The 16,117-nt window shown below is 34.1% G+C and overlaps 3 protein-coding genes across 3 annotated transcripts; 1 reads left to right on the top strand and 2 right to left on the bottom strand.

Moving 5' to 3' along the window:
• Positions 1-2,507: 2,507 nt before the first annotated feature.
• On the top strand, positions 2,508-3,510 carry LOC116006905 (non-specific lipid-transfer protein 3-like). The gene is made up of 2 exons (XM_031247416.1): positions 2,508-2,935; positions 3,170-3,510. The coding sequence occupies exons 1-2, from the start codon at positions 2,601-2,603 to the stop codon at positions 3,177-3,179; spliced, it is 345 nt and encodes a 114-aa protein (XP_031103276.1). The 5' UTR covers positions 2,508-2,600; the 3' UTR covers positions 3,180-3,510.
• A 6,653-nt stretch (positions 3,511-10,163) lies between these two features.
• On the bottom strand, positions 10,164-11,252 carry LOC116006095 (non-specific lipid-transfer protein 1-like). The gene is made up of 2 exons (XM_031246366.1): positions 10,816-11,252; positions 10,164-10,441 (listed from the first exon to the last, which is right to left on the bottom strand). Exons 1-2 carry the CDS (start codon positions 11,157-11,159, stop codon positions 10,432-10,434), a joined length of 354 nt encoding a protein of 117 aa, XP_031102226.1. The 5' UTR covers positions 11,160-11,252; the 3' UTR covers positions 10,164-10,431.
• Positions 11,253-14,055: 2,803 nt separating this feature from the next.
• Positions 14,056-15,359, bottom strand: LOC116006094 (non-specific lipid-transfer protein 1-like). Its single transcript, XM_031246364.1, has 2 exons — positions 14,964-15,359; positions 14,056-14,450 (listed from the first exon to the last, which is right to left on the bottom strand). Exons 1-2 carry the CDS (start codon positions 15,308-15,310, stop codon positions 14,441-14,443), a joined length of 357 nt encoding a protein of 118 aa, XP_031102224.1. The 5' UTR covers positions 15,311-15,359; the 3' UTR covers positions 14,056-14,440.
• Between the last annotated feature and the right edge of the window lie 758 nt (positions 15,360-16,117).

The raw sequence follows: 16,117 nt of genomic DNA, 5'->3' as shown, positions 1-16,117 counted from the left end.
TACCCGTTCGTTGTGTGCGTCGTGCAGCAAGGGTGGCTTTCGGCGTCCTCCCCTTTCCGGCAACAGCTGCGGCTTGGCCCTCTTTCTCCGACGTCTTTACCCAAATGGGTTTCTAGCAAAAGTGAGATTCAGCTAAAATTCCAAGACACCCAAAGTCCAGTTATCCCTAAAACTTCTATAGAACTTCTCAGTCGCCGGAACCCCGGACTAGTTCTTGATTTTCCGGCGAAGTCTTTCAAAATCTAGAGAGAGAGAGGAGAAACTAGAGAGATAAGTGAGGGACAGCAAGCTAGCTAGCTAGCAAAGTTCTTTGATTTGGGTGCTAGTTCACTCTACTTTTTGAGAAAAAAAAAAGTCTTGAGGATGGTAATGGGTGGTCTGACGGTGGAGTTTGGCGGAGGTGGTTGGGTTCCCTCTAATCTCAGCGTAGCATTTCGAAGAGATGGTTGGGTTCCCTCTAATCTCAGCGTAGCATTTCGAAGAGAAGCATAGTAATGAACTAATCTCAGCGTAGCATTTCGAAGAGAAGCATAGTAATGAACTAAGGTGGAAATTACATTTCGAAGAGAAGCATAGTAATGAACTAAGGTGGAAATTATAATTTTGCCCATTGTATAAAGCCAAATCGGTGGGATTAAGAGAATCCGGCGACATTTGGCCGGAAATTTCACCGGAGTGTTCAAAATTGATACAAATTGAAAAGTCATGGTATGCAATTAACACTTTTAAAAGTCGTGGACTAGAATTAATAGGACCCCTATAGTCAGTGGACCAAAATGGCAATTTGCTCTTACAAGCGTTGATCCCTTACTATTTTGACTGGAATTACCCATTAATTATATCTTATGTTATTAGATAGAAGTAAATGTTGGTTATGGTATTTTAATTTCAAGAATAAATGAAAGGCCGGTAATACAACTCATTGCTAAGCATGTGTTGCACACTTGCACCCAACTCACTCCTAAATGTTGCTTCATAATATTTTGAATTCCAAAATAAAATGGAAATCTTTGTGGATTTGTGATATATACTACTCATCCTTAAACAAGTGTTGCATGTATCCATAAATTTCATACTGGTCCCATCACATTCCTGCCCTTCCTGCCAGGCAAGAAATATAAGCATTCCCCATCACTAATTTTTTACTTTGTTGGAGATGAGAGATGATGATTTGGAAGAAAGAAAAAAAAATTTGGAGTAATTTTATATGTACTTCCAATTCTTACTACTATTTTTTACTCCCTATGATTTGGTATGTTTTGATTGCTCAATTTAATAGGAGGTCATGATGTTTATCTATTTTTTTTTTCTTCTTCCAATCAAATTTGAACACAAGTAGAAGTACAATTTGGGAGTAAATTTTTTGGAGAACATGTAGTTTTCATTAAATTTACAGTAAAATGCTTCTTCTTTTTTTTTTTTTTTTTTTTTTTTTTTTTTTTTTTTTTTTTTTTTTTTTTTTTTTTTTTTTTTTTTGTGGGGGACTGCACGGAAAGAGAAAAAGAAAAAAAATAATGTCATTTTCGCACGTGTGGCCCACCAGGCGTGCCCATATGGCCATGACAAGTATTTTTTATGACGCGCAAAGTTTTTTACAGTACATGAAGTAGTTTGTGGGGGCTTGCACGGAAAGAGAAAAAGAAAAATAATAGTTTCATTTTTGAACGTGTGGCCCACCCGGCGTGCCCATAGGGCCATGACATGTAAATGTCCTTTTTTTTTTTTTTTCTTCCATTTTCTCTTTCCCATGTGGCCTAAAAAACCTACAAAAAATCATGAATATTGCCTTGCTCTAACACCGGATCTGGATGCATGCATTCAATTTAAGTTGTTATACACCATTTGTGTTGGTAAACTATACTCATGTGTAAGATAAATTACACTAGAAGAATCCAATAGAATGAACTTATAACTTTTATGAAAATGATGTTTTATCTAGTTACCTATCTTTTTTTACACTTTTTTTGTGACGCGTGAAACTCTCAGTCAATCAATCATTACCAAAGAGCATGTGTAGGGTAAACTCCGTCTTATACCCTAGCTAGCAAAGAGCCACAATGAGATAAACTAAACTAAATGGCCAATAACTTATCAGATAAAACGTACTAGCTAGCTGCCCGCCCACAACGAACTAGCTCAAACAAATTAAGAAAGTCAGTAGTTCGCAATCTTATAATTATAAACAAATAAATAGGTCTGATGATCAACTTGGCTGAACTTACTCATAATTTTTGATGTGGCATGCATGTTTTGATTAATTCCAGGAAAAAAAAAAGGCACAATGTTTATTAATTTCCTCTCCCTTTCTTTGAAAATCGAAACATGACAAAAATTTTACTACATACAAATCTAGTTATCACTTTCCTTTCAGACGGGGAACGTTTGATTGATTGCATTTATTGGTCCCAACTGCCAACAGCTCCATTAATGGTCTCACAGTGTACAGTAACACTCACTCCCGTTCACACCATCAAAATTTCTGCTATAAATCCCCCCTACCCATTCTCCACTCCATCACCACTACTTAGAGCATCTGCAAAACTATCTATATATCCTGTCTTTCAATTCCTAGATCTATTAGATCAAAGCATATCAGAGCAATGGCAAATCTTAGTTTGGTTATTGCGGTGTTGTGCATGGTGGTGGTTGCGCCCCACGCTGAGGCCGCCATTAGTTGCGGCACCGTGGCGGGTAGCTTAGGCGGTTGTTTCAATTACATCACGGGCAAGGGACAATTGACCCCAGCCTGCTGCGATGGCGTTAAGAAACTCGCCGCCGCAGCTAAAACCACCGCCGACCGCCAGACCGCTTGCGGATGCCTCAAAAATCTCGCCAGCAAACTCCCCGGACTTAACCCTAACCTCGCCGCCGGCATCCCTGGAAAATGCCACGTCAACGTCGGCTACCCCATCAGCACCTCCACCGACTGCTCCAAGTAAGCATAACTTAATCTATGTTGTTCATAGTTGACTAGCTAATTAAAGCATGTATTCCATCTCAACTAAAAGCCTAAACTTATAGTTGGACTGCAGATGCTAAAACTAAAAAGGGGAATAGATTGTTCATAGCTGACCAACTAAAACTAAGAAGGAAAAAAACAGTCTTTTTAATTTGACTGGGATTGTCGTTTCATATATGTTTTTGTTTGATACTATGATTTGTGTTGTAGGGTTCACTAAAACGGATGGGAGAGTGCATGTTTTCTCGGACACGCCATTACAGCGAACTACGACGACCGGAATAGTAACATTATCATTATCATCATCATGAGAATAAGATGGGGATCATGTCTTTTTGTGATCCCTGCAGCTAGGGATCCGATTTGTACTGTGGGAAACCAGCTTTAATTTCAACTATGTTTTTTTTTTAATGGTCTTTTGTTTGAAGTTTTTAACGTTTTACGTAAGGTTAGTAGTTGCTATGTCTGGTCTGTACTGTGTCGCAAATATGGTGATCCGTCTGTACTTCACTTCTATTTATAATCTATATATCTATCAGATTTATCCGCTACTTTTTTCTTATATGTTACTCCTATTTGATTTTATTTTTAATTAAATCTTGCATCCAATTTTACTGCAAACTTTTTTTTTTCATAAATTAAAGAAATTTTAATTACTTAATATGATTTTGCTTGGTTATCCTCTATAATGTAACATAGATTTTTAAAATGAAATAACATACTCGTAATTAATAAATATAAAGAATTATATAATGTTTATAAGACTAGTCAACATTATATACCATGTAATGAATAGCACATAGCTAGATTGAATATTCTCCTTGATATTTCCTATTTTATACGTACAGAGTTTTATTATGCATCACCGATATGTATATATGTACACACCCGTTCGAAAGCATCATTGTACTTATTTATACAATTTAACCAATAACCAATTAAACACGACATCTCTTTATTTTTATACAATTTAACCAATAACTTCTTAAAATTGTGCTTATTTTGCAAATAAATTTAAGGTAATAACATGTAAAATTGAATTTATTTAAAAAAATAATCCAAAAATAAATGTTAAATTAAAAAAAAAAAAGAAAAAATGAAAGAAAGAAAGAAAGATTGCCGGCCTCTCTGTCCAGCTAGACGGAGAAGCCAAATAGGCCTCTTCGTCCGGTTGAACGGGGAAGCCACTGGAGGTTTTTTTTAATTACTTTATCTAAATTTAAAATATATTTTTTAATTTTAATTAATTTTTTAAATTTAATTAAAAAAAATTACCAGTTATATATCTAGAGGTAATATGTTAATTAACTTAATTGCATAAAAATGAAAAGTTAAATGTCTAATTGAAACTTTTTTGTTTAAAAACTAATACACTTAAAAGCTTATTTAACCTTTATTCTTATAATTAATTTGTCAAACTATTAAACCATCCCTTATCAACACCTCATTAATTGGCATAGTATTACAGCCGACAAGAAAATTCAGAAATATGTAGACTTTTCTAGTGCTACCGGCTCTTAGGCTCTAACCCACCCCTTCTTGTGTGAAGGTGCAACCGGATGCCACTAGACCATTTTCACTTATCTAAACATGACATGTGGAGGACATGAAGTTTGGGTTCAAACATCTCAACCGACAAGAGTAAAAGAGATTCCTTACGTACGTGCACTTATGACTTACCACCTCACTGGGCATTACAGCCTTAGCCAATCAGTATCTAATGCAGAAGAAGTATATATGAGCCATATATGCCGTGCACGTATCTCCAAATTTCATCAGCACAATAAATAAATAATATTACAATTCCTTCCATGCGCCTTTATTATTTCACATCTCATTCTCAATGCCCATTCAATGCTTTCAATCGGTTAGTTGAGTTTGAAACTCCCAAATATGACGAAAGGATCGGATAATTACACAAGAGACTCAACGTTGAGGGGTTAGCTAGCTAGATCTAAAGAACAATGGCGTAGGGCCCACAATTGAATTCAATAATAAATGCTTAGCCCACTAAAACCGAAATCTCTCGCATCAAGGGACCAATATGATTGTAAATAAATCAGTCACATGATTCGGTAGTTCATTAGGTGAGAGGACCAGCGTATGGTGTCCACATGGAAATTTCTTTCCCACAATCTATCACTCAAGAATTAATTGAGCTACTTGTGCGGACTATTGAACATTATATTCTGTTTTCACTACTAGTATTATGTTTAATACAATTTTTTGTATGTGTGAATTTATGAATTTGACATGTTGACAAACTGTCTTTTTATTGTGTAAGATACGTTTCGTCTAACTAATATTTTAAGTTAATAGATGGACTATATATCTATTATTTATATATCATATTGGTTCGTTCCAATTTAGGAATGGTTCATACTTCAAAGAATTCAAATACAATCTAGGTTTAGTTAATACAGCATGCTTAAAGATTAAAATTTGTTGTTATATATTGTTGTTTTTTTTTTTTTTGAAACCCATATATTGTTGTTAATTAAGTTTAAGAGACTTGAATTTTTTTTTTACCGAATATGACATTAATGGCCAATTGGGTGGTATATATTGACATTTAATTTGTAATTGTACTATTTTAAAGTCATTATATCTTATACTAGTTTGGACTTTAGATACTCCATTGCTCTCTAGTCCCTAGCATATATTACGTTCTCTTTAATTTGTAATAATATTGTAACCAATATTTGTAGAGACATACAGGATCAAGAAATTAGAAAACTTGTAACTATATATATACAAAGTACATCATATGATACGCAAGAGTGTGATTCAAAAATAAATTTTAGAAACATAAAAACTTTAAATGTGGACAGTATAATCAGTAATCAAAAATATAATTCAAAAACTTTTAAAATAAATTTTAGAATCATTATAAGTGCACAAATTCACATGTTCATACTTGAACACGAATTTTTATTTGATTTAATTTATTCTCTATATATACATGCTTATAATTTTCTTGCTTGGATGAAATCCTTCTTACAAGATCTTCATAGTGTGATTTACTTCTATGTGGTTTGCAAACTATTACATATGAGTAGGATTTTCACACAAGTCTTTCTTAGTGCGGTTTACCTCTACTATGTGATTTGTAAGTTATTACACAAGACTAAGATTTGCCTAGTATACATTTTCAAGTAATATAATGATTGTGAGTTTTTCATTACTCAAGTTTTAAAATTTTTATTTTAAATTTAATCAATCAAATAAAGAGATCTTGGATAAAATATATGTCTATTCATAGGAATGACAATTCAACCCAACCCCAATAGAAAACCTGGTCAATCCCTGCCTAACTAGGGGAGGAGTATAGACTCGTGCCCCAAATAGGGGCCTACGACTCAACCTAGTTTGACTCGGCTCAACATGACCTTTCCAATAAAAAAAGCCAAGTTTGAGTCTATGTTAAGGCCTATTTAAGTAAATAAGCCATGTGAGAACATGCTTCCATGTAAAAGGTGAGGACTGATATGATCTGTCCATCTGAATAGATCAAAGGTTTAGGGTTTCTAGAAAATAAGAAAAAAAAAAGAGGGTGAGATTCAATTCATTTTATAAATATTGAAACTTAAAAGTTTTCAATAATTATAAAATTGAACGAGTATTTTTTTACTAAAATTTTTAACTATTAATAAATGTAACCCTGACCTACTGAGCGATTGAGATTAGTCCTCACTTTTTCTAAGAAAGAAGAGATTGTTCTCATTTAAGTTCATTCATATGTTTGTCAGAGATGTATTAGCACATGTATAACCCGTCTTAGAAATCCAATTTTAAATAGCCCATTATATATATATATATATATATATATATATATATATATATATATATAAAATGTATTAGCCCAATGTATAGTATTGAAGCTAGCCTTGATGAATGTTTGTGTGACTTTATGGTTATTCATTGTGTATGAATTGTTATGAAGTTATGACGTTGGGTTCTTTTTATTATTATTATTTTTTTATTATTTTATGATTTTGGACTAGTTATTGTGTTTGGATTGAACTTGTTTTAAACTAGTGATGCCATTTTATGAACTTGTAAATATAATGTACTAGTTAGTATGTTTGAATGATTGTAGGTTCGTATGTAATATTGGACGTTGTGATTTGTGATTTTTGAATTTAGTACTTGTGTTAATGTGCTGTAATGAATTTCTATAATTGTATAATTACATTTTTTGAATTAAATTAATTTTATTATTTTAGGTCTTTAAACATGCCTCATATCAGGCTAAATCCTTGGTTGTTAGGTTCAGGCTTGAGCCAAAAATAAAGCACACTCATATAAGCTCAATCCTAAGCTGAAACCCTAATCTAACAATTGTTAGTTATACCATGGATCGCCTAATTTAAAAATTATGCGTCTGCAGTTGACATATTATATATATGTAATTAATAATTTATGTGTATGTAAATAAATTGAAAACACAAAACATGTCATTACAGATACATAACATGATAAATATTAATTTATAGTATATAAATTTTGTGCTTCAATAAACTGAGAAACTATATATGAACAGATATTATATTGAAAAGAGTTAGGGTGCGTTTGGTTCGCACATGGGAATCGGAATCGGAATGGGTATCAAATACTTGGTAATGGTAATGGGTTTTGGTGAAAGTATTTAACATGTTTGGTAATTGGGTGGAATGGGAATGATTATTAATAGTTGAGGAAGAAAGGGGGAAGGGAGATGAAACCCTTATTTAATAAGGGTATGAGTTTTGTCATTAATGGGGTATTCCAAACCCATAGTAGCATTTACAAAACCTATCAACCAAACACAAACAATCACTTTCATACACATTCCTTATGCCTAAACCCACCAACCAAACACACCCTTAATAATACAAAAAAAAAACAAAAAAAAAACAAAAAATCGAATCGCATGAATATTAAATAATACCAGAATTATTGTTCTCTTTTAAAGCCGAGTGCCACCTGTATAAAAAGTAGTTGCTGAGAATAAATGCACAGTTTCCACAAGCTTCTGGCTTGTGGGGGAGACAGATTCATCTGCTGACAAATGTTTCTCTGTAAGTTAATGTAAATTATGATGTGTGGTTGAGTTTTTGTTGCAGTCTTTAATTCCATTTATTCTTCCCAAACACATAGTGAATTATTATGTTTTCAAAAAAAAAATAAAAAATAGTGAATTATTATGTGTGGTTGAGTTTCTCTTTAATTCCATTTATGAACACATAGTACGGAGATAGAGTATATCCATTAACCTTTGACAATATGCATGTGCACAGCATCAATGAAAGACAACGATGTCTTCAGGGGATCTCAATTAAGTTGATTTCGGTGTTAATTTGGCAACTACAAGATTACAAGTTAGGTCTGATTTGCAGTGCGAACAATCTATTGACTTTCTTGGTTTGAAACGGTCAATTATGAACAACGTAAAATGATATATTTTTTTGTGATCCTTTGTCAATTAACGTCACAAGACACATGATTAACCTAGCTAGTACATACTTTTGAGTAGTGATTACTAATTTTTCTCGTTACTCAAAAAAAATGAAAGAAAGACAACGATGTCTATTAATATCAGTATTAATAATTAAAATTATTTTGATTTTGTTGTATTAGTATTATTGGTTCAATGTCTAATACTATTAAGTATAATTAAATATAATATTTTTTTGGTTACATATGGTTGACAATGATATCAATATAAGAAAAAATATAAATCATGATAGAGACCCTTACAATTATCATTTTTTGATGTATCATTTTTTTTTATATTCAATAAGTAAATTTCTTATTAGTTCAAAGTGGAGGTTGTCAATTTATCAGTAATTTATGATAATAAGAATTTTTTTATTTTTTATTTTTCTATTTTAGTTTGAGATGGCTAATAGCCTAATAGAAAGTTATAATTGTAGGGATGCAAATGCAATGAATTTTTCAAAACATAGATACACACCCATATATAGAAACTTTCCAATAGTTATGAGTGTTTGATAAGGATACTTACTCCATATATAAATACAAATGAGACTTTTAGTCCCCAAATTACTATCAAAGTATAGATTTTTTTTAATGCTTTGATTATTTGCAAAGGACATTTAGCCATTCAATTATTATTAAAGTGTCAGCTACTTTAGTAGTTAAGTTACAGCAAATTTAGTCCTTAAAAATATTAAATTCACCATTTTGATAATAATTGAAGAACTAAATTTACATATCAAATGTCAAATACATTGTGCTTAGATGACATGTAGTATTCATATTAAACCTAGTGTTACCAACTTTAATTTCCGCTATTTGTGTGAAAATGACAAGGTTACCAACTTTAATTTCCGCTATTTGTGTGAAAATGACAAGGTTTTTTTTTCTTTTTTAATGATTCTAATTTCGCCCAACTAATTTTAAGTCCACTGGACCCTCATTTGAGTCAATGCAAAGGTCAATTGTGAGTCACGTAATCAACTCACTGGTCAAATTTTAATCTTTATTTGTGTACATGGGATCCAATTCAACTTCCACAATGCGGTATTGGCATCGTGTCAGGTGACGGATCACTACACTAAGGCCCGTGACAATTAAGATTTTTTTAGTAAGTATTATTTTTTACCTACAGCATCTCATTATTTGCATGTTATAGATAAAATATTTATTTTAAAAGCTCTAATTGAACCTCCAATCTTGTAGGGTTGTAGTTGTAGTTGATAATTCTTTATGAACTACTTCTTACATTTTTAGATTATTAGAATAGCAGTTATTATAAACGTTTTTGGGTGTAAATCCTGGAGTTGTAGTTGATAATTTTTTTTAATGAATTAGTCAACTATATTATTAGAATAGTAGTTATTATAAATTTATTTTTGTGTCCGTGGTTAATATGCATTAGGTAAATTCGCTTTACAACCTAAGTAAAAGAGACAAACTGTACTAGGAAAATCCCTGCTAGCAAGTAACTTTCTGTTAGGGAAATTTTGATCTACTCATTGCATTACTCCTTTTGGAATTAACTTGCACTGCTAAAAAATTGCTTTTTTTTTTTTTTTTGTTTTACTACTTTTACTGATTACCTAATAAGTGCATGTTTCAACCACTTTTTGCTGATCAGAAAAAGTGGATTTCCGGCAATATTGCCATAGGTTCCGAGCATTATGCGACGGGGACGAGATTGACGAAAACGAATGGAAAGTTTGTCGGAAAAAAGCAAGTGTAGTAAAACAAACACGACTCCCTCCATTCATATTTCTAGAAACCACGTATTGAGTACACTAGCAGACAGTACGACAGAAAAAAAAAAAACACAAACAGAAACCTAAACGCCACCGGCCGGAAATCCTAAACACGACGGCGGCGAACGACAATATATATATAACAAGAGCTGCTGCACTCAAGGAGTCTGTACGCCATAGCTGGATATATAATCTTCGTTTTTCCTCTTATTTTAACTCCATGATGCAGCATTTATCGTCTTCTCATGCTTACTGCACCCTGCATTACATTCCAGTCAAAGTTGGTCAAATTGTTGAGATAAACAACCTATACTGATTTACATGTTAGGCTCACAATAAATGACAAGTTTGACTTTCAGGATAACTTGTTGATTATTTTAGTTTGAACCAATAAGCTATATGTCAATGGGCTAGAGTGAGTGTAACCAACACAGTGTGATGTCCCGAGATCCCTTTTATTGCGTTGACCAGTCTTACCCTGTGTCAAACTGATTTTGCCCTACCATGGGCACAAATGGTCGGGAGCAATCTTCGTTCCCTGATCAGGCAAGGGACTCTAGGCCCGTGACATATAGGCCATCTAGGCTAGTTTATAAAGTTTTTTGCTTGCCTAGTGTATTTAGTAGTACGTACGTTGCGCAGTTAACGGATGGGGAGATCTGGTAGGGAATGGAAACGCCACATTTTTGGGGGAGGCCGGCGGCCAGGTCGAGATTCAAGCCGGGGACAGAGCTGGCGGCGTTCTTCATGCAGTTGCAAACCATCTGGCGGTCGGCGGTGGTGGCGGCGGATTTGTAGAGGGACCTGATCCCTTCGCAGCAGTCCATCGGAACCGCGCCGCCGTTCTCCACGTAGTCCAGGCACGGGTACAAGTCGGTTCCCACTGTGCTGCACGAGATCGACTGTGCATGCAGCCCAGCCACCATCGCCGCCGCCACCACCATGGACATCACCACCATGCTCGCCGCTTTTGCCATTAGGTCGCCGGAAATTTTGTTGAAAAACAGACTAATTAATTAGGTTTACAATTGGAAAGGAAAGGAAGTAGAATGCTTTATTTGCTTGTGTGAACAATGGTGTAAGGAGAAGCTGTTTATATAGAAGAGGGAGCTGAGCTATTAGGCCCTCCCAATAAGGGATTCATTAACAATTTTTTAAGAAAAGTAGGTTGATGTGGAAGGGAGAGAGATTGTCAGAATACCTTGGAAAGGGTTTTGGAACAGTAGTGTGGGCCCCATTGGATAAAAAAGTACTGCACTCAGGTGGGCGCGCAAATTTTATTTTATTATTATTATTTTTTAGTTTTTGTTATTTTGTTTTGTTTTTTCCTTTTTTTTTCTTCCATCTCATTTTCTCTTTACTAATCACACTTACAAAATTTTCTCAAAATCTACACCAAATTTCTAACTATTGGAGAAGGCCTAATGTATGGTGCACCTATAGTACTGATAGTCATTATAGCTGGCGAGACTTGATAACTGATCTTTATGTTCAAATTTTACCTCTGTGATTAATTGAGTTGTCCAGAATACAAGTAACTTTGTTGGAGATCGAGATGGTAGTTGGGAGTGATTAAAAGGAATTGAATGCATTTTGGTCAATCTTGTCACCTAATTAAAATTAATTGAATTGAATTCAAGAAAATTAATGTATGCACGTAAAGGGTTAATTTGTGACGGTTCATTGCAGAAAGAAAGTACTTGCAGTCGTGCTTTCCTGTTTGATGTACGTACCATCTTCATTTATGTAATTTTTTTTCTTTCACAAATTTTAAGGTGCGGAGTAGGATAATAGCCACTACCTGAAAGCTTGTATTATGTATTAAATAAATTTTACTTTTCTATATAATAGTTCACAAACTAAATAGAAAGAATAACCCTACATATTTTATACTTAATTAAACATACATATTAATTTGTGTTCACAATTACATTGTCCAATACATCAGCGAGATGCACTTCACGTACTGTATATATTCATATTAAACCTAGCGTCACCAACTTTAATTTCCGTTATTTATGTGAAAATGACTAGTTTTTTCTTTTAAAATACTTTAAGTTATCCTACTCACTGAACTAATTTTAAGCTCATAGATCCAATTAATGTAGAGGTTTATTGTGAGTCACACAATTAGCTCATTGGTCAAACTTTAATAATTTTTATGTGTGTACAGCGAATCCAGCATTCAATCATGACATTAAATCAGGTGACGAATTACTAGCTAAAACCCGTGACAACTAAGTCTTTTTTTTTTTTTTAAATAAGATTTATTATTTTTTACCTACATCATCTCATTATTTGCATGTTATAGATAAAATATTTGTTTAAAAAGCTCTAACTGAACCTCCAATCTTGTAGGGTTGTGGTTGTAGTTGTAGTTGTTAATTCTTTATGAACTACTCCTTACATTTTTAGATTATTATTGTCTCACCAGCGGAAGTGCACGTGGGAGCAACCTCTCAAAGTGAGGAGACTTCTTGTGCACAGTGAGCAAAGATCTAGTCTCTGTGTTCAGTTGAATTACCAGATTTACATCCTCCCAGATGCTTTGTCGGTTTGGAACGCGGGGCCCTTGGAGTTGGGATTCAACCGTTTGGAGAAGAAGATTATTAGCATAGCAGTTATTATAAACGTTTTTGGGTGTAAATATTGGAGTTTTAATTGATAATTTTTTAATGAATTAGTCAACTCTATTATTAGAATAGTAGTTATATATTATAAATTTATTTTTGTGTGATAAGGAAAACTCGTGGTCAATTTGCATTAGGTAAATTCGTTTTACAAATCAGGTAAAGAAATAAACTGTACTAGGAAAATCCCGTGGTAGTAAGTAACTTTCTGTTGGGGAAATTTTGATCTTCTCATTCATTCCCTTACTCCTTTTGGAATTAACTTGCACAGCTAAAAATTTGATTTTTAATTTCCTTTTACTACTTTTACTGATTAACTAATAAGTGCATGTTTCAACCACTTATTGCTGATTAGAAAAAGTGGATTTCCGGCAATATTGCCATAGGTTCCGAGCATTATGCGACGAGGACGAGATTGACGAAAACGAACGGAAAGTTTGTCGGAAAAAAGCAAGTGTAAAACTAGCACGATCAGTGGCGGAGCCACCTTATGGGTTAGGGGGGCCCTGGCCCCCCAACCCCCACCCCATTCCCTACCCCTACCTTAAAATATTGTAGTAAATATGTATGTATATATATTGATATAATAGGGATAAAATACACTTTTGGTCCTCCCTCTAATTTTTTCTAAACAATCTATTATGTTTATATTAAGTGAACTCAAAATATATTTATTGAAATTTAAATTCATTAAATAGAAAGAATTAAACCAAATAATTAGAGTCACCATTTTCTTTTTTATCTTATTTCTTTTATCAAATATCCATTTTATTTTAAAACATCTTCAAATTTGAGATATATGCTTTAGTTTTATTATTAGTTATGTTGATTAATTAATTAATGATTTATTCTGTGTTTTAATTATTTATTTACACTTTTAAGATGTACATTTGCTTGTTTAAACAATTAGTTTTGAAATTGTCAAAAATTAATATTGATTGTTCAATTGGTGATATTGATTGTCTTTATCTCTCAAATTTTGAAATATTATTAATTAGTAAAATGAATATCAATTAATTAATAAAAAAATTTGGTGATAAAATAATTGACAAAATTTTTTATTTGATAAAAATTGACAATTTATACTTCAATAAATGTTGTTGTTCTTATTGCCGTTGTTGTTGTTGTTGTTGTTATTATGATATTTTGTGTTATGTGAAAAAATTTTAAAGTAATGATCGACACTAGTGTTGATCAATCATACTCATATATTTATGTATTTCATACTTTATTACACAAAGTATAATTAGAAATCATTATCAATAATAATTAGAATAATGTATGGTATATATAATAATATAGTACGGTTAATTATAATGTCGACTAACACGGTAAATTTTTTCTACTACATTAGCCCCCCAAATCGAGTTTTCTGGCTCCGCCTCTGAGCTCGATCATATTTCTAGAAACCATGTATTGAGTACACTAGCAGACAGTACGACAGAAAAAGAAACACAAACAGAAACCTAGACGCCACCGGCCGGAAATCCTAAATACGACGGCGCGGACGACAATATATATATATAACAAGAGCTGCACTCAAGAGTCTGTACGCCATAGCTGAATAATAATCTTCGTTTTTCTTCTTATTTTAACTCCATGATGCAGCATTTATCGTCTTCTCATGCTTAGTGCACCCTGCATTACATTACAAAGAAAAGCAAAAAAATAATGTTAGTATAAAGAAAATCAAGTGTGGATAAGTACTCATAAACCTCCACTCAAATTGGTCAGATTATTAAATAAACAACCTACACGGATTTACTAATTAGGCTCACAATAGATTGCAAGTTTGACTTTCAGAGTAGCTTATTGACTTTTTTTAATTTGAACAATAAACTATATGTCACGGGACTAGAGTCAGCATAACCAACACCGCGCTTGTCCTGAGGTCCCTCTTATTGCATTGACCAGTCTTACCCTGTGTCACACTAGTCGGGGGCTATCTTTGTTCCCTGACATAGCAGGGGACCCGGACGCTGCAAGGGCCCGGGGTGCTGCATGAACTCTAGGCCCATAACACAAAGAGTCATGACTCTAGGCCCGTACACAAAGAGCCAACACCCCATCAGAGATCGGCCAGTCAAGGTTGAAGGGGCCCCGCTTGACCACAAGGTCTTTGGCAGGTAGAGTGTAGTTAGTAGCACGTACGTTGCGCAGTTAATGGAGGGGGAGATGTTGTAGGGAATGGAAACGCCACATTTTTGGGGGAGGCCGGCGGCCAGGTCGAGTTTCAAGCCGGTGATGGAGCCGGTGACGTTCTTCAAGCATTTGCAAACGGTCTGGCGGTCGGCGGTGGTGACGGCGCCTCTGTAGAGTGATTTGATCCCGTCGCAGCAGCTCATCGGAACCGCACCGCCGTTCTTCACGTAGTTCAGGCACGGGTACAAATCAGTTGCCACGGTGCTGCACGTCATGGACTGTGCATGCAGTCCACCCATCATCGCCGCCGCCACCACCATGGACATCATCACCACCATGCTCGCCGCTTTTGCCATTAGCTCGGATCTGAGAAAACAAATAAGCTTTAGAGTTGGAAAGGAAGTAGAACGCTTTATTTGTGTGAAGAATGGTGTTGGGAGAAGCTGTTTATATAGAAGCTGAATTGTACGCACCTCTTTGGATGGGACAGTGACTTATAGATTTAAGACTGCTGTATACCTAACGTCAATAATCGAACCCTTGACCTTTGGTAGTTTGTTTAGGGATGGATGAGTCCCTTAACACTTAACCACACTACATTATTACTGGGTGAGACTCGATTCTGATATTTCTTCTTCAATTTTATTCTTGCGACCAATTGAACTGTTCATGGTGGGTAAGAATATAATACACCTAACTTTGTTGGAGAGATGGCAGTTGGGAGTGATTAAAAGAAATTGAATGCGTTTTGATCAATCTTTGTTACCTAATTAAAATTAATTGAATTGAATTCAACAAAATTAATGTATGCACGTAAAGGGTTAACTTGACTTGTCATCGTCCACCGCAGAAAGAAATTACTTACCATCTTCATCTATGTAATTTTTTTCTTTCACAAATTCTAAAGTGCCGTGTAGGATAAAAGGGTAGGAAAAAATTGCCTATTACGTGCACAATGGGCATGGTAGGTGCCCACAACGTGCACCTATAGTAAAAATTCTCTTTTATTTATGACAATTAGACCCACAAAAATTTATATTTACAAGAATAAAATTTCACCTCTCTGATCTCTTCCACCTGAGTTTAAAAATAAAAAATAATAATAATAATTAAAAAGTCATGATGTTGCTCTTAGTTTTCTTTCTAACATGTAGGCTCTACTC

The sequence above is a fragment of the Ipomoea triloba genome, chromosome 15 (genome assembly GCF_003576645.1).
Source record: "Ipomoea triloba cultivar NCNSP0323 chromosome 15, ASM357664v1".
Lineage (NCBI taxonomy): Eukaryota > Viridiplantae > Streptophyta > Magnoliopsida > Solanales > Convolvulaceae > Ipomoea > Ipomoea triloba.
The sequence above is the reverse complement of the archived record's forward strand: the minus strand, read 5'-3'. Positions and strand labels throughout refer to the sequence as shown.

Bases quoted from the DNA above. Each gene is read 5' to 3' on its own strand.
- LOC116006905 (XM_031247416.1), top strand. From the start codon at position 2,601: ATGGCAAATCTTAGTTTGGTTATTGCGGTGTTGTGCATGGTGGTGGTT.
- LOC116006095 (XM_031246366.1), bottom strand. From the start codon at position 11,159: ATGGCAAAAGCGGCGAGCATGGTGGTGATGTCCATGGTGGTGGCGGCG.
- LOC116006094 (XM_031246364.1), bottom strand. From the start codon at position 15,310: ATGGCAAAAGCGGCGAGCATGGTGGTGATGATGTCCATGGTGGTGGCG.